This window comes from Lissotriton helveticus, chromosome 12 (genome assembly GCF_964261635.1).
Source record: "Lissotriton helveticus chromosome 12, aLisHel1.1, whole genome shotgun sequence".
NCBI lineage: Eukaryota > Metazoa > Chordata > Amphibia > Caudata > Salamandridae > Lissotriton > Lissotriton helveticus.
Genome location: NC_136073.1, coordinates 100,848,612 through 100,875,186, shown reverse-complemented (window position 1 = coordinate 100,875,186; position 26,575 = coordinate 100,848,612). Strand labels below are relative to the sequence as shown.

At 46.8% G+C, this 26,575-nt stretch overlaps 1 protein-coding gene across 1 annotated transcript in view; it reads left to right on the top strand.

Annotated features, from left to right (window-relative positions):
• Positions 1–26,575, top strand: part of LOC144797950 (extracellular calcium-sensing receptor-like) — a 110,166-nt gene that overhangs the window by 41,712 nt on the left and 41,879 nt on the right. The window contains exon 3 of the mRNA XM_078668754.1: positions 24,831–24,938. Coding sequence (XP_078524880.1) covers positions 24,831–24,938 — 108 coding nt within the window. The remainder of the gene's footprint in view (positions 1–24,830; positions 24,939–26,575) is intronic.

Genomic DNA, 26,575 nt, shown 5'->3' with positions numbered 1-26,575 from the left:
TGGAAGACTTTTGTAAACAATCATCTGACCTGACTGCCAAACTTGAAAATTGTGGCTATCCAGTTACTGTTCTTAATAAGGGCTACAAAAGGACACAAAACCAACCCAGTGAAGCACTCCTTGAGAAGATACCAAAAGAGCCAAACGAAATTCCTCTGACGTGTGTCACCACCTTCAGTAGTGCCTCCGATGCAGTAAAAAAAAACATCAACAGGCATTGGAGAATCCTTAATAGCAACAATAGAAAATTGGAAAAAACCCTGTCTTCTTTTAAGAAAGGACGTAGTCTCCGAGACTCATTGTTAAACACCCGCCCCAAAGACAGACCTATAGAGGGCCTTCCATCTATTACTGATACTTGGGGTCTACCAAGAGTGACGGGACATTATCCTTGCTCTAATTGCAGTATCGGCCACCTTACAACACACACAAAAACTCTGGATCTTGAACCTGGAAAGGTATGGACACAGAAGGCCCACACTAACTGTAACTCCAAAAACGTGGTATATCTGATAACTTGCCCTTGCGGGTTACGTTATGTGGGCATGACCACACGCAAAGTGAAATTACGTGTGTGTGAGAGCATCGCAGCAACATCAGATGTGGCCGTATTACCACCAAACTAAGCGAACACTTCCTACAACACAACCATACACCCAACGACTTAAGATGGACAGTGATTGAACAGATCACAACTCAGAGAAATGTTCAGAAGATCCTGTACGAAAAAGAACAGAGGTGGGTTTATCGGCTGGGCACATACCAACAGTGCTTCAGAATTAATCAACCACTGGAGCCCTCTGTTTTTGTTTACCAATCAATTTGATTACCATCCACTAGGCATTGACCTGACCACGAATGCTTTTGTATCTGTAGTCAACAACTAAGACTGAGCTACTTAGTAATTTACATCTCCTATGGATTCTCACATCTAGGGAATTTTTATCTTTCCAATTCCTTTTTATATTTCGTTTGACAGTGCTATCGAGTTACCAATGGGTGCACTACGCAGCGAAAGCTCCCATAGGATCCGACATTCAGGATACCTGTACATACGCTTACTGTGTATGGCTTTAGTCTGCTAAATCAGTCTCTGGCAAGGATTTGTCCCGTCCCTTTTTCACTCTCTCTTCCCCCCTTTTTGCACCACCAGGGTTCTTATTTTAAATTGCCTAAGAACATCACTCACCGATGAGGTTTCTTGTATTTACCATGGAAACGCCATGGTAACCAACTCTTACACTCTTACACCCAGTGATTAGGTATTATCGTGACTCAAGAAATACCAGCTGCCCTGATTGTCCGTGTTCTGACGCGTCATCCATGCTAGCTTGATGACGCTCTTTTCAACAACGAGCCGCTTACCAATAGGATTGGTCTTAAATTCACTCCAGAACTGCTGTCTCATTATCAACGGGGGTCTGGTTCAACGAGGGTGCACACAGGTACCAAGCGGGTGCCTGGCGCTGAAGGCGTCAGTCCAGCCACTACTCAAAAGCTAAGTACCTAACTAACCCTGCTGTCATGAGCTATGACGCTTATCTCCATTCTCATTTTTTTTTCAGGGTGTGCCATTTCGCCGCCACCCGTGACCCATGGTGCAATTAACAATTGCACTAGAAGCTCACAAATCGCTTCCTTTTGCTACAGATTTGCCAAGCAGCACTATCTATCTGTGTGTTTGTTTACTACCAACGTCTTTTCCCTAGTTCACAGGTTATTGTGTAACGCTATTATGGGCATTATGAACATCTTTGCCCTTTAGTTTAGTTTAGCAGAATATCCACTTTGTACTAGTTTGATAGGGGACGGTAGTCCCTATTCACAGGAATTTCGATCGTAGTCCTTCAAGTGCACTAGTCCACTAATAGCAGCACGTGTGAATAGGATACTGCTTAAGAAGTGCACTACGAAGAGCACCCTTGCATGGTTTTCTCCGTTGTAACAACCCTCTAAGAGCATACTGATTAAATCTCTTTTTGTCTTTTGTTCTTTGTGTTTGTTTGTCAATGATTGTCACATTTTTTAATCAGAATAAACTTGGTTCCTCTCTAAAGCTTGAGGAAATCTGAACACCTAGTGTTTTTAAAGATTTTTTACACTAGCACCCACTTGTTAGGGTGGGCCTTAGCGAGCCCATACCGCCGGGGTTCACTACACTTTGGTCCTGATGAAAGCCTGATTAACAATCACACATAGGCAGAAACATGTTGACCACACTTTCAGGGATAAAACTGAACATTTAAATTTAGTTTTTTATCCCACACTATATATTTCTATCCATGTCTGATTGACAATACTAATAAAATAATATTTTGACACAGTCCAGACATTTTTAATTCACTATTCACTTTTCACCAATCACTTATTATCAGCTCCGCACTAAAACTGGTGTCGTAGCACACTAGAGTGGCATTCGGCTACTCCTGGTGGGGCCCGATGATGAAGAATGTCCCCAACCCGGTTGGGGAGTGAGGACTTTCTTAGAAACCTAATGGGCCTCTCTCTATATTCTTAAAAAACGAACAGTTTTTTTCAACATGCTTGCTCTTCGTCTACTTTGTTGGTACACTCCTTTGTTGATTTGACTACATGATTTGAGGGGAGTAGGAGTGCTCCTGAGTTGTTTTTCCCTTCCTCTCTCATTGATTCTTACATCTTAAGACAGGACATATTTAACTATACCTAAACATAAACTACTTAAACATTTAACCTAATCATATCTATATTAGATTTCTTAAAACGGTAAATTTTGGGGTATTTTTGTATGTTTTCCTTGAAGCACACATTAACCCCACCCTTATGAAACCCCTATGTGCACTATCTTAACACTATACTAAACTTACACTAACCTAAGCTATCCTATCCACTTAATTAATAACAAAGGGTGCCTCTCAAGCTGGCTAAAATAGATGTATGGGACCTGGTATGTCCTAACATTTGCCAAGCCCCACTGCTTGCTTGATGTCCTGTAGCAGGAACAGGGCCTGGTCCACCTTGTTTTCCACCACTGCCATGTACAGTTTAATGTCTGATACTTCTTTACGCATGCTCAAAATTTGTCTGCCCTCCTATGGACTGATGTGTGGGTGCCATTGTGTGTGAAGGTCCACTTTTAGATCTGCTAGGAGTTGGTGCCTGTATTTGTCCTGCATTTGGGTGTAAACGGCTGGCCACACTTGCCCTGCTGGTTGCTGGTGGACCCCTGGGAAACACAGACCACTGCCCCTGGGCCTTTCAAGTCTGGTACAAATGTTTCATTGTCGATTTTGCAACCCATTTGAAGTGCTGGTAGCACACCTTTCACTTTTGAAAATGTCTCTGTTCCTCTGGGGTCTTGTTGTCTGTGGAAAACATGTATGTCAAATGTCAGTCATAGGCTGACTAGGTACAGATAACAACATAAGTAACTCTCATATTTTTAATAACAGCTAAGTCAATTGCCCCAACAGCCAACATACACCTTCCTGCTTTGATTGACTACACACATACCTACATCTAGCATATCTGATGTCGATGGGCCTATTTGCAAAGGTAATCGATTGGATAGACTTTCTATTATTATTATTTTTTTTTATTTTACAGAGTTTTATATAGCACGAACATGACCCAAATCGGGTATCGGGTATCGGAGCACTTTACATAGCACCATTTGCATTACATGTGGACACATTAATTTTTTTTCTTTTTTTTTTTGTTAGGCACGGGGAGATTAAGTGATTTGCCCAGAATCACAGGATGTTCGGCGTCATTCTGAGACTCAAACCCTGTTCCCCAGATTCGAGGACGACTGCCCTAGCCGTTAGGCCAACTCCTCTACCAAACATACTTGTTTCAGTACCCATGGATTGTTACACAATTTCACATTGCCTGTGTATTTATGTACCATGGGCATCCTGCAATGGCCTTCATGCCTTAGGCATTTTACACTTTCAGATATGTCAAGTCTCGACAGCACATTACTTACATCCCAATGTTTTGGAATTGGTGGGAAAGGGAGCCATTTCAGGACACGATCAAACCTATATTGATAAACAGAGTAAGACATGGCAGACATCAAAGGTGCTTGCCAAATCAGATGCGGCATGCCAAGAAGTATCAAAAGCACGTCACTATAGCACACCTTCGTAAGACTTTAGCACAGCCACTAGACTTGACACGTTGTAAGACAGGAAATTACAGCTATGCAAGGGTCTTGTACAACATTTCCTTTACGTAAGAAATGTGTAATATAATGCACAATCAAAACTGGAAATGACACATGCCTACATCAAAAAATAGCTTCTTTAGAGCACATGTGCAATACCAGTCATGTAATCACAAAACGTTTTAGGACATGCATGGCAATGCTTATCAACTCCATGCTTTCCCGGGATGCATTTCTCTCACTTATGGTAAAAGTAACAATACTGATGGTGACACTGTCTCACAGAAACCACTAGTGCACATATTGTTCCTGCAAGTATGCAAGACAATTTAGCACTAAACATCATGGTGACCCATCCTTAATGCTCCCTACCTTTTTCAATGGTAATATGAGACACATTACACAGCAGAAACAATATAGGTACTTACATGTCGTTCCACAAACTGCAATGCCCACATACTGCAGCAGGTCTGACTCCTTGCCCACAACATCTGCCCAGCAATGTTTACATTGGGGATCTCTCTGTCCACACCATGTACCCACAGCATCTGCTGCCTGATGTTATCACATCTCATCTTGAGGGCCCTTATAGCGTACCCCTGTATGACCTCTCCCCACCTTGCAGCATATTTGGCAGAGAAAAGTGCCCAACTCCTTGGAGTACAACATGAACGGGACTGCATTATCCCACCCACTTGTCAGTAAACTAACTCAAATGAAACCCTAGAAAACTCCCTAAAACCTGAAATACAAAACTACCCTAAAAGACAAGCACCCAAGACTTAACAGTACACTTGACAATAATATACACAATCAATTCAATCAATTCTTTCTTTATTCGTCCTTCCAAAGACAGGGCATAAAAGATACACATAGATAAACAACATCATATAAAATCGATCTTGTCACAGCAAATCCAAACTCATTTACCGTTTGAAGAGGATACACCAACTCGCAAATACACTGCCCTCAGGAAATGGCTTTGAATATGGTGAAACCTACACTTGAGCGATCAAACGCCCCAAAAGAGTCCATTCATACTGTCAATTTTAAAAAAATCAAGTATTCAGCAGCAATGGGCGAGATGTTAATAGGAAGTGCACAACAATACTTTTTGGAGCGGACTGGATTAAACGAGGTTACAAAATGGGAACAATTTACAATCATGATGTCGAATTACGCAACACAGCCCAAAGCAGCTGCAAAGATCGGCAAAATTGACACCCTATCACGAGAGTACAGAGGAAAAATCAAGGAAGCGAAAAACAGGATATACCGCTTAATGAGGGAAATACAACTAGACCCAAAAGAAATAGCAAAGCAAAACCACCTTCGGTCAGTGAAATCCAATCTAAAAAAGTTGAAATGGGAAGCAACCAAATCAACAGAGGATGACTTGTGGGCAAAATTGCACTCAGACATCAAACAGAATGATGGGGCGAGGTTTTGGAAAACCATTAACTCGCTGATACGTCCAGCACACCTGGGGGTCTCATCAAACATTACAGAGGAAATATGGGCATCCTATCTTGACACGCACTTCAACCAAGAACCTCCTAAAAACAAGGTCCTATTTACATTAGATAACAGAACAGTCGACAATGCCAACCTTGCACAACAAACCCAACTGCGCACTGATACTAAAGACAAATACGAACCAAACAACATCTCAAAGCTCCAACACAGCATTGATTGTCAAATTAAAAAAGGTAGAAGGGAAGGAGCTCCGGGACCTAATGGAATCCCCCCGGTCCTCTTCAAACAAGATGCGGGTTACTGGGCAGCAGCTCTTGAACCCCTTTTCTTGGAAATCAGGTGCTCGAACATCTTGCCAGATTCCTGGAAGGGCTCTATTATAACCCCAATATACAAAGCAGGGGACAGGGCTCTTCCTCAAAATTACCGACTAGTGGCCCTAATAGACAATGAGGCGAAGTACTTTGCAGGATTACTGCTGGAGGAACTACAGGAATGGGCTGCAAAAGAAATCGCTGATACCGGTTTATCAGACAGGCTTTGTCAAAACAGTGGGCACGATGACTAATATCCTAACCATGGGCCTACTAATAGACAAGGCAGAGACGAAAAAACTGCCACTACATCTCTGCTATATAGATTATAAAGCGGCTTTCGATAACATCAATCGGAATCTCCTGTGGTCTAAACTAAAGAATTGGGGGATCTCAAAACCGCTGCTGGACCTGTTAATAAACCTGCACACGGAGACCTGGATACGAATAAAGGTGGGGGACGGCTCACTGCTGTCCAGGCGCATACCGACAAACAACGGCCTCAAGCAGGGCTGCGTCCTGGCCCCAACATTGTTTAACCTGTTCTTGGGCGACCTGGCGCCAAATCTGATTGACTGCAACTCACATGCCCCCAAACTAGGAGGGCTTAATATACCATGCCTCTTATATGCGGACGACATTGTTCTCATAAGCCATACTAAAGTAGGGCTTCAAAGACTCCTGAACATCACTCAGAGCTATTCCGAGGAAAATGATCTAAAAGTCAACCTTGAGAAAACTCAATCTATGACCATCAGTAAAAGAAAAAGAAAAACCTTCACGTGGCTCTGGAACAAATCTCGCATTAAAGACACGTCAATATATAAATATTTAGGCGTGAAAATCGACAATGGCGGACGATTCATTGCACAAAGGTCTTGCATCAAAGGCAAAGGGATAGCTCTGGCAATTGCTTTAAAAACCTTGAACAACAAGCTATCTGGTCCATCATTAACACCATTGGTACCATTGGTACAAGCTATCCGAGCAAAACTTCTGCCAACAATCACTTATGGAAGTGAGGTTTTACGAGGCAGAGATGCAACAATACTTGACAATACAATCACAGCTGCATATAGAATCATCTTTAGTCTTCCTAAGTGGACCTCCCCATCACAGATTAGGCTGGAGTTTGGCATTCAACAACAGCTCCTGGCACGCCAGGGGGCCTATATCTGTGTATGGGACAAGGTGAGGAAATCTGCACAGGGAACCTTGAACGAACATCTATGGAGGGAAATAGAGCAGACTTCGACCTCGCCTGCAGCCAAATATCTTGCAAAAAGTCTTGTAAACACCGGGCTGGAACAGCTCTGGGCATCCTCCTTAGACCATAAAACCTTCAATAAACTGGTAAAGAAATCTATCAAACACCAGTCGTGGGTACAAGACAAAACAGTTTTTGCAAAAAGAACGCATGCTTGGATGATCTTGAATTCTTACTCGGCAAAAGCTCCTCAGAACTATTTGGGCTTGGGCTATGCCAAAAAGACAAAAATGTGGTTCTTAAAATACAGATTTGGGCTGCTGCCCTGCATCCAGCATCTCCCGCACTGGTTAAAAAAGAAAGCAGGTTTGTCGTGCCGGCTATGCGGTCATATAGAAGAAGACATGACCCACTTACTATGCTCTTGCGAGAAATTGCTGGATGAGAGGAAACTCCTTTTAAAACAACACTTTATTCGGCTTGGGATACGTACACGAAGGAGCGCAGTACTAACCTGTTTTGCATCTCAGGACCCTCAATTGAGCTGCGCCCTGGTAACATTTTTAAAGGCTGTGGGGGACAAAATGCCAGGGCCAGAATCTTGAATTGACTTGGTTCCAACTTGTCTTGTAACACAAATTATACTTAATTTCAAATACTGAGAGATAACTGAATGGCTGATATGATTTTATAATTACTAAGAACAGAACATAAATGTTCATACAATGATGGTTTTAAACATATGTGATTTTATATTGTGTTTTAATTTTCATGTTTTGTATTGCATTGCATTGGTTTTAATTAACTGTGCAAAATAAAATTACTATTTACTTAACTCGCAAATACAGTACTTTTTCTCGGAACTAAAGTGGCAGTACAAAACGCTTGGCTTCGCAAGTAGCAACAGATATTATCTAATAGGAACTACAGTGACAGTGCAAAACGCTTGGGTTTGTAAGTTGCAGCAGATATTATCTAATAGGAAGTAAAGTCACAGTGCAAAACACTTGTGTTTGTAAGTAGCAGCAAATATTATTTAATAGTGCAACAAAGAAAAAGAACTGCAGCCATCAACAGCAGCAATTAGTATCCAAAAAATACATAATAATTCAATCAGGCCTATAAAGGAGTTAGCAAAATGGGTAAACATTTTAGCAGCAATACTAATGCACTCCATACAGAAAGTGATAATATACATTAAAATTAAAACAGCATACTCCTTCTCTTTGCTAGAATGCACTTCAAAAATCTGCCAACAGCAAAACAAACATCAAGATCATTAAGTTGCTGCAAAAAAATACAAAACCGCTTTGCACTTTGAAAATTTGTGTCTGCTCGAGAGAGGTATTAAACATTTCCTGGTAACTGGAAGATAAATTAACCAAAAAATTCAAAATGTAAAATGGTTTGACTCAAATGTTCATTACAGGGGCAAACCATAATAGATACTGAAGCATACTGACCCAGGGGGAAGCATATCAACCAACGAAAATATCCCAGCCTGAATCTAGACAACAGATTCCTTTCATGCACATTGTTTACATATGTTAGATAGGGGCCAATGTAGGGAGGAACCTGTATAAGACAATAATCCCTGACTGTGGGTTTGGCTACTTCAGATAATTACCTGGAAAAATCTTGTGTTTTCGGAAGCTCAACAAAACCCGCTGTCAATTCCCCTTTACCGATTATAACTGGGTGCTCAAACAAGGAGGAATAACCGAGTTTTAATATATTGGAGCCAGGGGATACAAAGGCCTCGGGTACAGTTTAGACAATCACTAATACTTGCCTGATTAAAATCAGCTTCTTCATTTGTCCAGATGGAATACCAGGTAGCTAGAGGTGCCACATTTATAGTATCTTGGACATACTCGAGGCCCAACTCCAAATGGAGGGGAAAGTGCGGCGAAGAAGGGGGCACTCCTAAAACTCAACGGCAAAACCTGTTCTCCTCCAACTGCATAGCATGTATGTCCCTACATCCCTATGCTAAAATCGGAATACGTTTACGCTTATAGATCTCTATAAAAGGGGAAATGGGCTTTTTACCTATGGACATTGCAAGTGAATAAGTCATACCAACTGCGCGTGTAAATCTTGTTATTCTATTTTTTATGAAGGTATGCCATGTACAATCTTCATGAAAGTCCAGACCTAAATACGGGAAGGAGCTAACCCTTTCCAGCTTTTTACCCTCTATATTCAGGCTACAGGACTTGGGGCCATATGTACCAAATACCGTTATTGCGATTTTTATAGAATCGCTATTTGAGAATCGCAAAACGGGATGTAATAAAAAATGTGCACATATTTTGCAATTCCTTGGTATTTCTCAGTTGCGATTAGCAAATTGCCAATCGCAATTAAGGAATACCTTCCCATTCATTGCTATGGGCCTAGAGGCCCATAGGAATGAATGGGAAGACATTCGCAATTTGCGAATTCCCATTAGGTACTCGCAAATCGCGAATGCAATCTCAAGGGTGTAAGGATGTCATAAGGACATCCCGTTGCACCCCTGAAATGAGCATGTGTGTACATGTGGCACACGTACATGCTCTAAGGGCAACTTGAAGTTTATGGTAATTTGCGATCGCTGATGGCGAAATCGCACGCACAACTTGGGTGCTTCTTATATCCCATTTAAGGATTCACAATTTTAGATTCTTTAATTGCATTCGCGAAATAGGGAATTGCTAATTTTGTGATCCCCTGTTTTACAAGGGCCTTTTGGGATGATACATCCCAAAAGGCTTTTTCCTGTTCGCAAAAGGGCAGATTCTGAGAATCTGCCCGTTTGCGAATGGGAAATGGGCTTCATACATATGCCCCTTAGTGTTTTTGGAGTTACAATTCATAACAAAGTTTTCTTATAGTTTGGCTCCAACCCCAAATCTATACTAATATTATAAAGAGAGAACCCTAACATTTGAGGCGGGTAATCTCTTTTTTTTTTTTTAAGGGTTTTATTGAAGAAAACAAGAGAAATTTACATATATCGGGTGTCATACATAGAATACAATTTTGCGATAGGTGTGCGAAGCAATCAATGTGGAAAATTCGATTCAGAGGAGTATGCAATGTCAACCTAATTTGGTACATCAATAAGAGAAGTACGATCAACAATCTAGCAAAGTAGCAGCCAGCAAGGCTCACCCACCCATAGTTCAGGATAATGAAGATCAAGTCAGACACCCCGATACACAAGAAATCAATACAGGATATTCAACCTGTCTCTCGTAAAAGAAAAAAAAGGAAAGAGAAAAAAAAAAGGCCATAGAACTAAACTAAGGCAAAATAACAAACCCCTCCCCGATCCCCCCACCCTGCACCCCTGCAATGGCTACGGCCCATCCCCACTAGCAGTGTGCCTGTCGCCCCGGAACTAGACCTAAAAGAAGGAAAAGAAAGAGTGGAGGAGGAAATATCAAACAGGCCCCCGGTCTAGCTCACTCCCCGCCAGTAGCAACCCGCCCCTACATGTATCCAGAATAATACAATGCAACGATAAAAGTCAGACGGGGGGAGCTTGTAAGAACCACCCAACTCCCGCGCTAGTATAGGTTACAAATCCCGTATCAAATGAAGTCATCGTACAAACCCATCCAGTCAAAGTCAACCCTGGCCACTGCGATTTTTCATGCAAGCCCCGTCCACTCGATCCGCCATCCCAATGAGAGTATCAAAGTGTTGAAAAAGTTCAAAGTCAGTATGGAAGGATTGAGGCCAGGATAATAGTACACAAAGTCTAAGAGTCCAACAATGTCCGCTGTCCACCAGAGATAAATCGCTAGAGCGTATTCGAACCATCCAGGAGAAAAAGGGTGAGGTAGCAATCCTACAGTCACTGGAGAACTCATTCTGAAATATAAGATCATCCATGTCCATCTGGGGCGGCATCGGCATATGGCATGATGTGGATTCGATAGTCCGAGGCTTGCTAGTCGTCGTTCGGGGGTCGACAAAAGATACAAAGTCTGGCTTCAGCGCCGGGCCCTCCGTCTCAGACGCTTCCTGCTCCGCGGGTAAAACAGCGTGTTCCAGAACCAACGAAGGGTCGGGGTCCGGTCTCCCGCAGATGGCATCAGCCGCTACGACCATCCTCTGGATGATGGCGGTGACCTGCGAATGGATCTCCCCAATGGCGGCCATTACAGTATGCAGTGACGGTATACATTCCACCCGCTCCATCGCCCCTCGCGAAGCGACCAAGCAGGTCTCAGAACCCCGGAGGTCGACTACTCCGGGGCACCAAGCACAGGCAAATCCAATGACAACTGTGGGCACTCTCAAAAGCGCGATCTCAACACCATCGCCGCCAGCGAGGATCAAGCGGTCGACCCCGGGAGCTCAACGGGGCCTCCGGGCAGCGGATCCTCGACCACAACAACCGATGCGTCACGCTGCCTTAGCTGCGAGATAAAACTGCCACCGATCCACCATCTGAAACGGACAAGTAATACTCCACTTCGGGAGACCGGACGCCACTCACGTCCCGCGGCCGATGTTATTCAACTCCAACCAGGCTGGGTTAGAAATCAAGGCCCCGGATTCAAATCTGGGTTAGGCCGAGAATGGAACACGGCGTATCTTCATTATTCAAGCAGCTGGAAATTCCGGGATTGCACCTTTAGAGTCAGGAACACCTCAGCTGCATGGGAGTTCGATGAGAAATCAGGATAATCGTCAGGATTTGTGAGCAACTGGCGGAGGTCTGAGGAGCCGGGAGCTTATGCGGCCATCTTGGTTGCTAGCGTGGCTCCTCCGAGGCGGGTAATCTCAGTAACCACAGCACCAATCACAACACCCAATACAGCATTGGAAAGGGCAGTTGCAGCAGAAGGACATAGGCTATACAGATGGCCACCATTTACATTTGAAAGGTAAAAGAACCTTGCCAGCAAAATAGTCCCTTGTGGGCGTGTGCGTGGGCGGGGCGCGGCATGACGACAAAAAAAAGCGTTCCTTTAACATGTGCGTTGTGCTGGGGGCATGTGTTGGGGGCGTGACAAAGGCTGGGGGCGTGTGCTGGGGGCGTGACAAACGACAATGGGTGCGGCAATTGCACGTGAGCAAGGGGCAAGACAAACGCCAATGAGCGCGGGAGCAAGGGGCGTGGCCAATGGGCACGGAAATGCACGGGAGCAAGAGCGTTCAATGGGCGTCTGAGTTCAGCTGGAGGCGTGCCAATTGCGCAATTGCGCGGGTGCAAGGGCCGTGACAAACAACAATGGGCGCGGCAATTGCAGAATTGTGCGGGAGCAAGGGCCGTGCCCAATGGGCGCGGCAATCGGCCGCCGACAATCGCGTCACATTCCTAAATTATGATGCCAATCGCACACCTAGGCATATGCGTTCAATGGGCGTCTGCTTTCAGCTGGAGGCGTGGTAAGTAACCGTTCGCTCTACTCACTTGTGGGCCTGCACGTTGTGCTGGGGGCGTGTCACACATACTGGGGCCGAATGCAGTGTGTGCTTTGTGCCGGCAGCTGACGCGACTAAGCGGCCCTGCTCGCACATTAACCTTGAAACTGACTGCACTTTCCAACACGCGCAGCGTATCTAGCGCGACCCGTCACCTACTCAACTCTTCATACCCGGACAACGTCGGGACAGGTTGCTAGTCCTTTATAAAGTTAACATAGCTGGAAATGAGTTTTTTAAGACCGATCGCAGTCCTTGCCATAAGGACTGCGTCGTCCGCAGAAAGGAGCGCTGGCCCAGCCTTATTCTCCACCTGCGGCAAACCAGCCCCAACCGTAACTAATGTTTTCTCCAGGTCGTTTGTATAAAGGGGAAATGGGGTGAGGACGTATCCTTGGCGCACCCCTCGCTTAATACTAAACTGTTCTGAGCATTCACCAGCTTTACCATACCTCACTGAGGCAGAAAGATCGTGGTGGAGGAGCCTCAGAAAGGAAACCAGACCCCAGTCAACACCCATATTTACTAAAATGTCCCACAACTTAGAGCATGAGACATAGTCGAACCCGTTGGCTAAATCCATGATTGCTAAGTGAGTAGAGGTGCCCTTCGCATATTTGTATTTGGCCAGAATAAGGTGGAGATTAAGACACTGTTCGATCGTGCCTGGACCTTTCCTAAACCCATACTGGGTTGTAGCCAAAATATGGTTTGCATTAATCCAGTCCAGGATGCAGTCTAGTACTTCTTTCCCAATAACTGTAACCGAAGAGGACAAAAGAGATATTGGACAATAGCATTTAGGATCATGTTCATCACCCTTTTTAAAGACAGGCACTATCACAGAAGTACGCCAGGAATTTGGGACTCTCTCACAGCAAACTGAATCTAGAGAGGGGCTGTGATCAGGCCCATCCATAAGAAAGGCGACAGGCGGGACCCTAAGAACTTCAGATTAATCAATCTGCTCGATATTGGAGTGAAAGTGTTTTCTAAAATAATTCTTGACAAATTGAAAGACTGGGTGGAGCAACATTCAATAGTGCCAGCAGAACAAGGTGGTTTTAAGGGGGGGCATTCAACAATAGACCACTGTTTTGCATTATGGGTGGTAGCACGGAAATCCATGGAGAAGCAAGGAAGATTATATTGCTGTTTTGTGGATTTTGGAGCAGCCTTTGATTTAGTCGACAGGGAGTGTCTCTGGGAGACGCTAAGAAGCTACAACATCCCGGAGGAACTCCTTACTTCAATAAATTCAGAGGAATTCCATCTGAGCCTGGTGCCTTCTTACCTTTACTGTTAGCAATTGCTTTCTGGACTTCCCCTATATTAAAAACAAGGTTTTGACTAGTTAGATTCAGCTGTAGTGGGGCATTCTCTTCAGCAAAGTCAGCCGGAGGCGTGGCTACGATGGCGGCTCGGTAAGACGTGTCTCGCGGAGGCTCCCCAGGCCTGATCCCCCGCCAGGGAACCTTGCGGACCTTCGCCCTCACCAAGCCGGCCATTACCAGCGGACAGGGTCCGGGAGAGGCCCTGCTAACGAGGAGCCGGTGGCGAGGCTCGAGGCTACCATAGAGCGCCGGAGAACGGAGAGGCCGGCCTGCGGCGGTCCGGCGCGAGCAGCAGTGACCAGGGCGCTAGTGCCAGGCGGCCCCGGGAGACCCCCGGCGCCATCTGTGACTCGAGTGAGGGGGAGTCGGGGACCCCTGCAGCGGCTCCGGAGACCCGAGAGCAACGCCGACACCTACAGACAGAGGCTCGGGCGGACCGGGGAGGACTACGCGGCGCCGGGCCCGCCGGCCCCCTGAGCAACGCGAGGCCCCGGCGTGGGCCTGGTGGCAGTGGGAGCCGAGGACCGGAGACGCTTGGCTGCCGCCGAGTGTAGAGTCGACATGCGCTGCTGCCAGGAGGCGGGGCGGGATCCCGCACAGCACAGCGGACACAGTCCGGCAGCATCGGACAGCGGCCCAGCGGACAGGGCGGTGCAGGGCCCGCCGGCCTTGGGAGCTACGCGAGGCCCCGGCGTGGGCCCAGTGGAGGGAGCGCGGCCCTGCTGTGTCGTGGCCCGGCGGAGCCTATAGGCATCGGGCAGAGGTGGGACCCGGCGTCCACGTGAAGGAGGTGAGCGGCGCTCAGGGGGCGGCCGGGGAGCGACTACAGGTGTCCCCCAGCACGAGGCCGAGGCGTAGCTACACCTCTGGGACAGCCCGTGGAGGCGGCGGGCCCAAGGAGTAGGAGATTGGTACCACACGGGCGCCAGACTCTGACCCAAGAGCGAGGAGGAGTGGCAGCATTGAGGCCTAGGAGTGAGGCCCGGGGGACACATTATCGGCCTTCCCTAATTACGGCCGGAGCACTTTGGGGCACCTTGTGGAAGCACCTAGATCCCCGACTGGGCTGAGGCCAGCAGCTGGGTTTGCCATGTCAAACCGCAAGGGGAACCGCAACATCTCGGAGATGCTGGTAAGGGGACCCCCCCAAGACCGACAAAAGCCCGGACAAGCCGGCGCCGGGGCCCCACCCCAAGGGGAAGGATCTCCCAGAAGGCGAGACACCGGCGACCAAGGCGTTTATGGAAACCCTCTTCGCCTCCCTGAAAGACGATATTCAAACCTTCCGACAGGAAATGACAGGGGAGTATAAGGAACTCCGACGGGACGTCGACGACCTGGGGGAGAGAGTGGCGGCCAATGAGCTCTCGGGCCAGGCCAGAAGTGAGGAAATTGAGCTCCTTCGGCAGGAGATCGTCCGCCTTCACGACCAGCAACTGGACCTCCAGACCCATACGGAGGACCTGGAGAACCGCTCCAGGCGGAATAACATTCGAGTCCGGAATGTGCCGCTCAAGGCGGAGGGGGAAGACATGGTGGGGTACCTGCAAGCGCTCTTCCGAATGGTGCTGGGGGAAGAAGATGACTTTGCGGTTCGTATCGACAGAGCCCACCGAGTGGGCCCGGCCCGCCGGTCCCAGGGCCCCCCGCCGGACATACTGGCCTTTCTGCCGGACTACCCTTTGAAGGAGCGCATCTTGAGGGAGGCACGTCACAAGCAACCCCTCCGCTTCCAAGACCACAATGTGGAACTCTTTCAGGACTTGGCTGCGACCACCTTACAAAAGCGGAGGGCGTTTAGGGTTGCCACAACTTTCCTGCGTAAGGAGGGGGTCCTGTATTCCTGGGGACACCCCTTTCGCCTGGTCTTTAAGTGGAATGGCGTCCTCCACCAGCTGCGTTCCCTGCGAGACACGTGTGAAGTGTTGGGCATCCCCCATGAGGACCCGCCCCGAGATGACTTGGCGGACCGACAGACCTCCAGAGCCACGTCGGGCTCCCCTGGGACGTCGAGGGACGGATGGCAGACAGTGCGTCGAGACAGGCAGCGGAAGAAACCTCTCAAGCCCGACCCGGACACGGTGGCCCTGGAACAGGCCGCAGCAATCCACGAAGTATCGAAAGACACCGGCGCAGCCACTTGAGTTGATTCTGGTGAAGGTCGTCATCAGCTAAGTTATGGCTCCTGGTTGGGGGGGTCGGGGGGCCATGAGCCGCCACTGCCACACACCCACTCACTGACTCATCTACCATAGGCCTAGACTGTTTCATGATTGGCCTGGGACTATGTTCACCAGTTGGGGGGGAGGGGTTGGGGGGAATGTTGGGGGGGGGAGTTGGGGCTTGGGAGGGTGGAGAGGGGGGAGCTCGGTGTGTTCACTATGGTTTAGCAATGGGTACATGGGGTTGGGCTGGATGGGGGTTGGTGCCGCGGCAGACGGGACGCACGCACACGCATGGCTGCTGACAGCATGAATATCCTCTCTCTTAATGTTAAGGGACTCAATAACCCCATCAAAAGGAGGGCAGTCATCTCCTTCCTTGAGCGTTCTGGGGCCGAAATATGTCTGTTGCAGGAAACGCATCTGTTGGCGAAAGATTGGCACCGTATGAAAGCAAGGGCCTTCCCCCACCAATTCTACTCCGCGACCAACGAGAAGAAGGCGGGCGGAGCAATACTAGTGGCCAGACACTTCAAAGGGCGGGTTGGGGGCAAGGTGGCGGAAATCAGGGGCAGGCTCCTAGCACACACGATACACATAGGTACTTCTTCCTTCACGTTAGGCTCCATTTATGCACCCAACACCAAACAGGAGGTCTTCTTGAAAGGTGCGCTGTCTGAAGCGCTTTCGGGTGATATGAGGCTGGTGCTGGTGGGAGGAGACTTGAACCTGGTCATGGATAACGAGAAGGATAGGTCTGGGAAGAGATTTGGGGATACCAGAGCGCTGTCGGCGACCGGGAAGCGGTGGTTAGGGGACAGGGGGCTGATTGACATTTGGCAGGACAAACATCTTACTGCCCCGGGATACACCTTTTATTCTCATGTGCACCACACATATGCTAGAATAGACCACTTCCTGGGTTCAGCGGACGTACTCCCCTTGGTTCGGGACATCGATGTTACACCAGCGGCACTTTCGGACCACGACGCGGTGATCCTTCAACTGACTGTCCCGCATATTCCTCCTCATAGGGGCAGGTGGCGACTCAGGGAAAGTATACTTTCCCGCGAGGGAGTGGTGCAGCAACTGTCCCAAAGCATTACCACCTACTTGGCTCACAATGACACGGGAGAGGTAACCCAGGCGACATTGTGGGGGGCGCTTAAGGCGGTCATAAGGGGCGAAATCATGGCAATCGCCGCGGCAGAAAATAGGGAGCGGAAAGATCGGAGACGTGACCTGGAGACGCAAGTGCTAGAACTAGAGCGGGTTCACAGCCGGACGGGAGCCCCCCGGATTTGGCGCAAGCTGAAAGCGGTCAGGGCACAACTGGCGAGTTTGGACCTGGACAGGGCAGAATACGCGGCGCTCCGCCTCCGCCACACGTACTACGTAGGGGGTGACAAGACAGGCCGCTTGCTGGCTAGCAAACTTAAGGCCAGAACCGTCCGCTCCCAGATCCCTGTGATACGCGGAGACGGTGGCGGTGAGGTCCGGGAGGCTGACAGCATAGCGGAGGCATTTCGAACCTTTTATGAGCAGCTGTATGCCGCCGATCGGACCGTGGGGGAGGAGGCGGGGAGGACCTACCTGGAGACTATGGAGGTCACTGCTCTTAACGACGAGAACTCCGCTGCGTTAGACGCCCCTTTCCGCCTGGAGGAAGTCATAGCGGCCATCGCCCGTCTCAAACCCTTGAAAGCTCCGGGCCCGGACGGCTTCTCCGTGGGCTTTTACAAAACCTTTTGCCCCCTCCTGGCACCGGTCCTCACGAAGCTGTTCAACTCGTTCAAGGGCCAGGGCTCGATCCCGAGGGAGATGTTAGAGGCAGAAGTCATAGTCCTTCCGAAACCGGGTAAGGACCCCTCGTGCTGCGCTGCGTACAGGCCGATTTCGCTTCTCAACGTGGACCTTAAGCTCTTCACGGGCATTCTGGCCTCCCGACTGGGTCCATGTCTTCCTGGCGTTATCGACCCTGACCAAGCGGGCTTCGTCCCCTCCCGGCAGTGCGCAGATAATACGAAGCGCATTATGCATGTCATAGATAAAGCCCACGCCAACGCCTCGGACGCAGCACTGCTCTCGGTAGACGCCGAGAAGGCGTTCGACAGGGTAGACTGGAGGTTCCTGGAACAGACGCTGGTTAAGTTCGGCGTGGGCCCACGCTTCCGCTCATGGGTGGCGGGATGCTACACATCCCCGAAGGCGACCATCAAAGCAAAGTCAGCCGAATAAAGGCCAGTATAGTGGGTCACCCAAGTCTCAGGGGGAATATGGACGGTTACTTTGCCTGTTGGTAGGGTGGGAGATAGAACAGACCGTACGTCCTTCCAGAAGGCCTGAGGGTCTCCTGAAAGGCACAAGCTCACCACTAGATCCCACTTTTCTTCCTTCAATGCTGCCTTTCTTTCCTTAATGGCAAGCTTATACAGCTTCCTACTTTCCCTTATCACTATCAGGATTCAAGGTTTTAGTTTTAAATCCCTGTGTACGGCATTATTAGCCTCTCCACGAGCCTTTTTGAACCAGGGATGAGCCTGATTACACGACTGGGATGTAGGTTTAGAAAGTAGATATTTGACTTTGTCTAACAGGGTTGCAAAACCTTGTAAGATGTGAGCTGGCTCACGTGGTATACAATTACAGGAAGACACCAGGGCAGAACTAAACAAAATGACCTGCGACATAATACTATTCATATTCGCTGAACGCCAGACCACCCTGGGCCCAGCATCTTTAGTGGCTAATGGCTGAATGGTTAAGGGCTGCGGCTTCAGTCCCCTGAAAGGTAACACTAACTCAGCAGAAATAGTATTGTGGTCATTATAAGGCTCGATAAGGACCTCACAATCCTTGATAAAGGGAAACATGCCCCAGGAGACAAATACGTAATCAATAGTACTTCCTATTCCTTGTCCAGTAAAGATGTGAATATAGTGGTCAGTCAAATTGGGTGCCATATTAACCATACCTCTTTCTATCAGGTGGCTGAATAGAACCAGTCCCCTGGCGTCCATTACATTTTGGTCCAGCTCTGAAGCGTCTGGATCAAAGGTGGACTGGGAAAGCGGTAATGGAAGCCCCAATTTCGCATTAACATCCCCCACCACCAACAACTTAAAAGGACGATCCACTCAAGCCTCTCGCTCCACAAGCTTGTCAATCAGCATAAACAGCCCTTGGATGTAAAGTTAATATTATAAAAATGTACCAGGTACAGCTTAAAAGTATCTTTCCAGGCAAAACAAAAAACCTGTGCCTCCCTCTGCTCCTGGAATAGCTGAACAATCATGCGAGTAATTTTTACTTTAAACCAGGCCGCCATGCCCCCCTTTGCTCTGCCGGATGTAGAAGGAAAAGTAGGTAAGTTAAAACACATAAATCCTTCAAAAACAATATCCTTACTCTCCCACGTTTCTGGCATAAAAACTATATCACAGGTCATAATAAAAGACTGCCATCCCTCCAATACAATATTTGAGGCAATACCTGCTATGTTCCAATTTATAATTTTCAAACAAGCATTATCTATATGGCCTTTAACATTGATTGTGCTCACATTTACCCTGATGGGTGGAGGAAACAGTAGGGAGCTGGAGGGCAAATGGGAAACAGAGGTTACATTTGCAGAATCCCCCATGCTAGTCCCAGTACAAGGTCCTACCCCAGGATAGTCAAGTGGTAAGATGTTGTTCCTCCGTACACTAGGTCTACAATTACAAAAAACCCTACCCACCACCTCAAGGCCTGGCACCAAAGGTGAGGGATTAGGTCGGGGAGGGTATGGTATTTGTGTAGCAAACACTTGACTATCAAGTAATCTGTCTTCCTCCTGAGAAACAGGGTAGGCGGACTCCTCCCCATACGTTAATCTATTTCTTCCAAGCCAGTCAGAGAACCAAATCTATTGCACAGGTGAAGTGATAGTGAAGAGGGAGGTTCAAACAATACCTCAAAATCATAATGGCTACCAATGGTTACACATCTGCATCTGGTAGTTGTCATGCGCAATATTTATCTTGTACCAAATTATGTTCTTGTCTGTTTCATAGACTCTGCTAGACGACTAGTCTGTGTGACAGACATCTGTGGAACAAATATTGTATGCCAATATTGGATACAAATGCTTACAAGGTGTTAATGTTCAGAATGTTTATTCATAGACAGATGTACATTTGTCACTATGCAACATTTTTTAATATGGTTCATGTTAAATACTGATCAGTGGAGAAATGTTTGATAATATTGTCCCTTCATTTGGTTGCTGCTACTGATGTTGCAGGTTGCATAGGTTCTTCATTTCCTTCGTCTCCATGATCTGCTCACTTTACCACTGGATTCAAGCTAGCCTGGCTGATGAGGGGTGTTACACCGAAACCAGTCACAGGCAAGGGTCAAGACTGATTTGCATATAGTTGGGTCTGAACTGAGGTGGTAAAGTGAGATAAAGAACGATGATGGATTCAATCCAGTTCTGTGACTTGGGGTGAGTGTTTGAAAAGTTTCAGTGATCCGTCCATCATCTCCTTGGGTTTGCTTTTTTGCCCTAAGTTGGCAGGATATGCAAAGACGTGGGTGCCTTGCTAACTTTGCCACTGGATTAAAGCTAGCCTGGCTGATAAGGGTGTTACCCCGAAACCTGCCCCAGGATGGTTATTTCTGGTTCAGGGAATACCCGAGTTAGCATTTCAGGCTGAAATATTCCCATGAGGCACAGGGTCAATACTGATTAGCATATAGTTGGGTCTGAACTGCAGTGACAAAGTGAGCTAAAGATTGATGATTGATTCAGCCCAGATCTGTGACTGGTGGTGAGTGTCTAAAAAGTTTCAGTGCTCTGTCTATTAACTCCTTGTGTTTGCTTTGTTCGGCCTAATTTGGCAAGGTATACCCAGATGTGGGTCCCTTGCTCACTTTGCCACTGTATTCAAGCTAGCCAGGCTGATGAGGGTTGTTACTAACCCTGGGTGAAGCACTACGCTACGCTCGCGTAGTTTGTGAAGTTTGCGCAACTTTGCACGTAGCTCAGTGCGAACACGCGTAGCGCAGCATAACGTATGCAGCGGTCATTTTTTGCTTGTTCGCGGTCCTCAACGTCATGTTCGCGACCGCGAGCAAGCAAAATGACATCCCAGCGAGACTCTCAACGCGGGGAGGTCAGGTTTCTCATTGCGAGTGGTCGTGCATGCTCGCGACCGCTCGCGATGAGAAACTGCCAGTTCGCGTTGAGAAAGCTGCCGCTCGAGTAAAAATCTACTCGAGCGGCAGTAAACTACAGCTTGCACTGTGCAAGATGCCGTTTTCAATGATTGCACAGTGCCGGATGCTTGTTCGCACTGTGCAATCATTGAAAATGCATCTTGCACAGTGCGAACATGCTACTACGCAGCTCGCGTAGTGCTACGTGAAGTTCGCGTAGTGCGAAGTGCACTTCGCGTAGCGCTACTTCGCGAATTACGCCCACCCATTAGTTGTTACCCAAAATTTGTCCCAGCATGCTTGTTTCCTGTTCAGTGAAGACCTGGCTTGGCGGTTCGGTCTGGACTGTTCCCATGAGGCACAGGGTCAAGAATGATTTGCATATAGTTGGGTCTTAACTGAGGTGGCGAAGTGTGCTAAAGAACAATGCTGGATTCAACCGAGATCTGTGACTGGAGGAGAGTGTCTGAAAAATGTCAACTCTCCATCCATCATCTCATTGTGTTTGCTGTGTTTATGTATAGCCATGTTTTTCAGTCTCAGAGAAGTGTGATATATCTTCTCGCCTCCTGCCCATGAGGTTGACTTTTACTACACCGATGTCACACAGGGAACGTCTTGCTTTAGCAATGTTATTTGTGCCTATTCATGATGATTTATTGGTGTCTTTGCCAAAATTAGATTGGCAGATAGGTCCTCATGTTGTTTTTCTGCCACTGTACATCGATGATTGTGGCAAAGGCTGAGCTAACCTGCATCCAAAGCAAAGTGGGAAAATTTGCATTTCTTTTGCATGCAGTGCATCTATGAGGCCTTATTTATGAGCCCTTTATGCCGATGTTGTTTCACTTTTTATGATGCAGCAACAGCGTAAAATATGCACCACACTGTGCCCTATTTACGAAGTGATGCATCTAGGCAGATGTGTAACTTTGTAAATCCCTTCGTCACATTATATCTGCATCAGGTATAATGTATGCAGGGTGGGTTTTCCCCCATAAAAAGGCTCCTAGAGGGGTCGCAGTGAGATCTATGAGATTTCACTGCCACACCCCCACGGCCTCACTGCTTCAAATCCTTACACCTGCTTGAAGGAGGCATAGGGGGTGCTGCAGGCCCTTTCACATGGGGATTGCCCCATGTGAAAGAACACGTTGCTGGAGTTGCGTTTGTTTTCAGACACATTCCAGCCACCTACAGATAGGTTAGGAATGCTGATCAATCTGTAAATCCATGAGACATGGAGCATCATGCAGTAAATACGCTGCATCCATAGTGTTGCAGGGATGGCGCTATGAGAAGTGGTGCATCACTGGTTTCCCCCAGAGATGTGACACTTTTCATAAATAAGACCCATGGTGTTCTACGTTCAACTCATTATATAATATTGTGTATAATGCCAAAATCACCCCCCACCCTTGCACCATGGTGCTCATGTGACAGCTTGTCATCCAGACATACCGTTATGTTTTGAGTAACAGATTTCAAACCATTATCATAGTATCAGTGTTTTACCCTCTTACAATGTGTGCTACAGATTTCTGGACAAAATCATATTGGAAATGGCAATAAGACCTGTGCTTAAGTATCCTTTTTTCTCATCCCCTAAGATGGCACACCACTTGCACACTGTCACGTGTAAGTAGGATGCATGTAAGAATGTTGTAGCCTACATTTGTATTGCATGGGAAGGGACGTAACATTGTCTATTGTATACATTTTTGACATGAGAGGAATGAAAGATGTTCTTTGCAGTGGCCTGCCTTACTTCATACCTTTTAGGTCTTGCAATGTTATGTAGACGTTTTTTTCATTGCCAAATTAACATGATATGGGCATGTGCTCCATCATAGCATCATGCTAGTTCCTCATTCCATTATACTTGTTCATGTGGGCCACACTGGCTTAGTCGGTGTCAAAATACGTGACTTGTTAACTATATGTCGCACATTTGCCATGTCGTATGGGAAAAGTATATGGGGCTACACAAACAATGTAAGCAAATTGGAATTCAACCCAAGACTATTTTTCCAATGTTTTGCTACATGATTGAGTGCCATGTGGTTTGGTGTGTGGTTGAGATGTACTTACCAAAAGCAGGGCATTCCCATAGGTCCCGCTCTGCAAACCCTGATTGACGGAAGATTGACAGAAGATGTGGGAGTCATTAGCACTGTTTTTGAAAAAAAAAGAAAAAGGTGTGGAGGTAATCGGCGTCATAAGAGGAAAAGGAAAAACACTTCCGCTTCCTCTTAATGGCGTACAATGTCACCACGGAAAAACAAGGAGAGGAGAGGTAAGGAGGAATGAGAGGGTGGTGTCACGGAGAGGTAAATTAAAAAGGTAAATTTTTGGGGTGAAAATCCTTTAACACGAAAATGCCATTTACATGCATACTTTTACAACGAAAATCATTGTAAAAGTATGCGTGTAAAAGGAATTTTCGTGGTAAAGGATATGCGTGGTGATGGCATTCGCATTGTAACGCATGCGTGGTGAAGGCATGCCTTACAAAGGAATGCATTGTAAAGTCATACAACCGTCTGCAATCCATTGCCCCGACACATATGGGAATCCAGCAATGGAATAGAATCTTTGATTGTTGTCCTGTTGTTGCTGCATAGGTACTGTGGCATGATGCTTATGATGAACAGAAATGAGTAGTCAGGTCCTAACAGGTGAATGAAATAAGGTTGGCTTAGTATGAGGCAGTACTCACTAAATGGTGGGAGGAAAAGGGGAATTCTTCCTTTAGGAATTAGGGCCCTCAGCCACCTACGTGTCATGCTTCATCATAGGGCTTGCTCCTCATCAGGTCGGCTCTGCAATACCTGATGGGCACCCTAAGAGGGGCTCTTTGGTGGAGATCTGTTTTTCCATGCCGTTTGGTGCAGTGGGTGTGAGGGACCTAAGGGGTGTAGATGTGTGGAATGTGGGTCACTAGACCGTATGAAGGTTAAATAGGAATTAGAAATCCAATCAGAACAATTTAAATGAAAATGGCTACAATCCTGATTTAAAATAGATGTGGCGCACCCTTGTTGTAATGCTACAGGATATTGCGGTCTGTGAAGGAGGGCAACATGTTTCATGCAATATGATAACATTGCATGGAGTAGCATTACATAATATGATTGGATATCACAGTTCTTTGCAGACAGTAATGACCATGCAGAGACATTTCTATTGGATAAATGTTGAAGCCAGATCTTCAAAACCTCCTGAAATGACAAGTGACACCATGTCATAATTGTCATCTTCAGTCAGACTTGGCTTAAGACTAGCTAAAGGTATCACTCACGACTAAGCACTACTTGACAGCTATACCTCTCTGAGACCAACCTAAAAATATATATAATTTCATGTATTCTGCAATTCAACTGTGAATGCGTAGATGAAGCAACTAATGTATAGCACAATTTTTGACAGCAAATAAGTCACCAATGGGATTTTTCTTTGAACAACATATGGGATTCCGAATGTCATTTTGTCTTGCCTGTAGAATGTGACTTTTCTTTAACTCTAACAGCATTTTTGCATGACTGTTGTCTTCTTCCCCAGATCAGTTATTCCTCCTCATCTCCAATTCTGAGCGATAAACAGATGTTCCCATCTTTCGTCCGAACCATTCCCAGTGATGACACTCAGTTGCAGTTGCTGGCTGAGCTTGTGATTCACTTTGGGTGGACCTGGATTGGTATGTTGTCTACAGAGGATGAATATGGCAGAACGGGATCTCAAATCTTGAGAAGAAAACTTCAGAAATCTGGCGTCTGCTTTGCCTTTGATGAATCATTCCCCAGTGTGCCGATAGAGTCAAAAATCCTCCTTATTACAAAGATTGTCAAGACATCCTCAGCTCGTGTTATTCTTGTCTTTAGTACAGACCCTTATTTGACACCAATAATGAAAGAACTCCTGAGGCAGAATGTCTCTGACAAAGTGTGGATTGGAAGTGAAGGCTGGTCAACCTCTCCCATTTTGTTAACAGAGGGATTTGCCAGGATGCTTAAGGGCACCATTGGGTTGACCCCACACACTCCTCAGATACCAGGTTTTAATGAATTCCTGCTCAAAATCCATCCTTCTACCTTACCAGATGACATTTTTGTAAAATCCTTCTGGGAACAGGCAATAGGATGCCATTGGCCAAACCATGAAATCTTTGTTAGTCTACCCAATGGAGAGCTAATCAAAGCCAATGTTACATGTACGGGGCATGAAACACTGGAAAAGTCCTCTGGCAAATACTATAATGACTTTGACTTTAAAAGTCACTACTGCATCTACAATGCTGCTTATGCTGTAGCACACTCTTTAATGAACATGGTCTCCTGTATGTCAGAGCATGGGCTCTTCCATAATGGTATGTGTGCCAGCCTCAGGACTTTCAGACCCTGGCAGGTGAGTAGAGTTCAAAGGTTCATAGTCAGAAAGTATATTAATAATTATTTCTTTGCAGATGACATACTGTATGTTAATAGATTCCCTGGTCGTGGATCAAAACCCATCTAAATATTTGCTATAACCCCTCTCTGTATCATATTCCGTCTTATAATTTCAACAAACAGGTAATTTACACAGTACAGTGATCACCTGTTGTGATGGTGTAGAAGGACTAGAGTACCAGCTAGTACAATAATGTTTCCACATATGTTATGGGTAACAAGTGCAATGCATAGCTTGCTGCTTTCATCTAAGCATAGGTGGAGTTTGCGGAGGTCCGCTACGTGGTACACCTCAAAGTGCAAAAGAAACTCTGCTGCGCTATGCGGAGTTCCACGAGCAGCGCAGTGCATTAGATGAATGCAGTTTGCAGTGATTTTCAGTTCTAGGTGCTTATCCGCACTGTGCAATCATCGCGGACGGCACCATGCACAGCGCAAGTGGGAACTGCTTCCTTTCTGTCGCTCAAGTAGATTTTTTCTCGAGCAGCAGCTTTCCAACACGAACGTAGGGCTTCTCAACGCGAATGGTCGCGAACATACACCACCAATCGCAATAAGAAATCTCACCACTCGCGTTGAGAAATCTCACCGGGAGGTTGATTTTCCATGGTCGCACTCGCCAACTTGATGTTGATGATCGCGAACGAGGAAAACTCTCTCTGGGAGGAGGATTTTTCTTGCTTGTGCTCACAAACTTAATGTTGACGAAGCGAGCGAGGAAAAAAGCTCCGCTCCACAATGCGAAGCAGAGTTTTTCCAAACTCAGTGAGCTCCATTTAGCGCGGAGTGTGGAAAACTCCACAAACTCCATTAGTTCACTACCCAGATTTACTTTCAACCTGATTTGACTGCAACTAC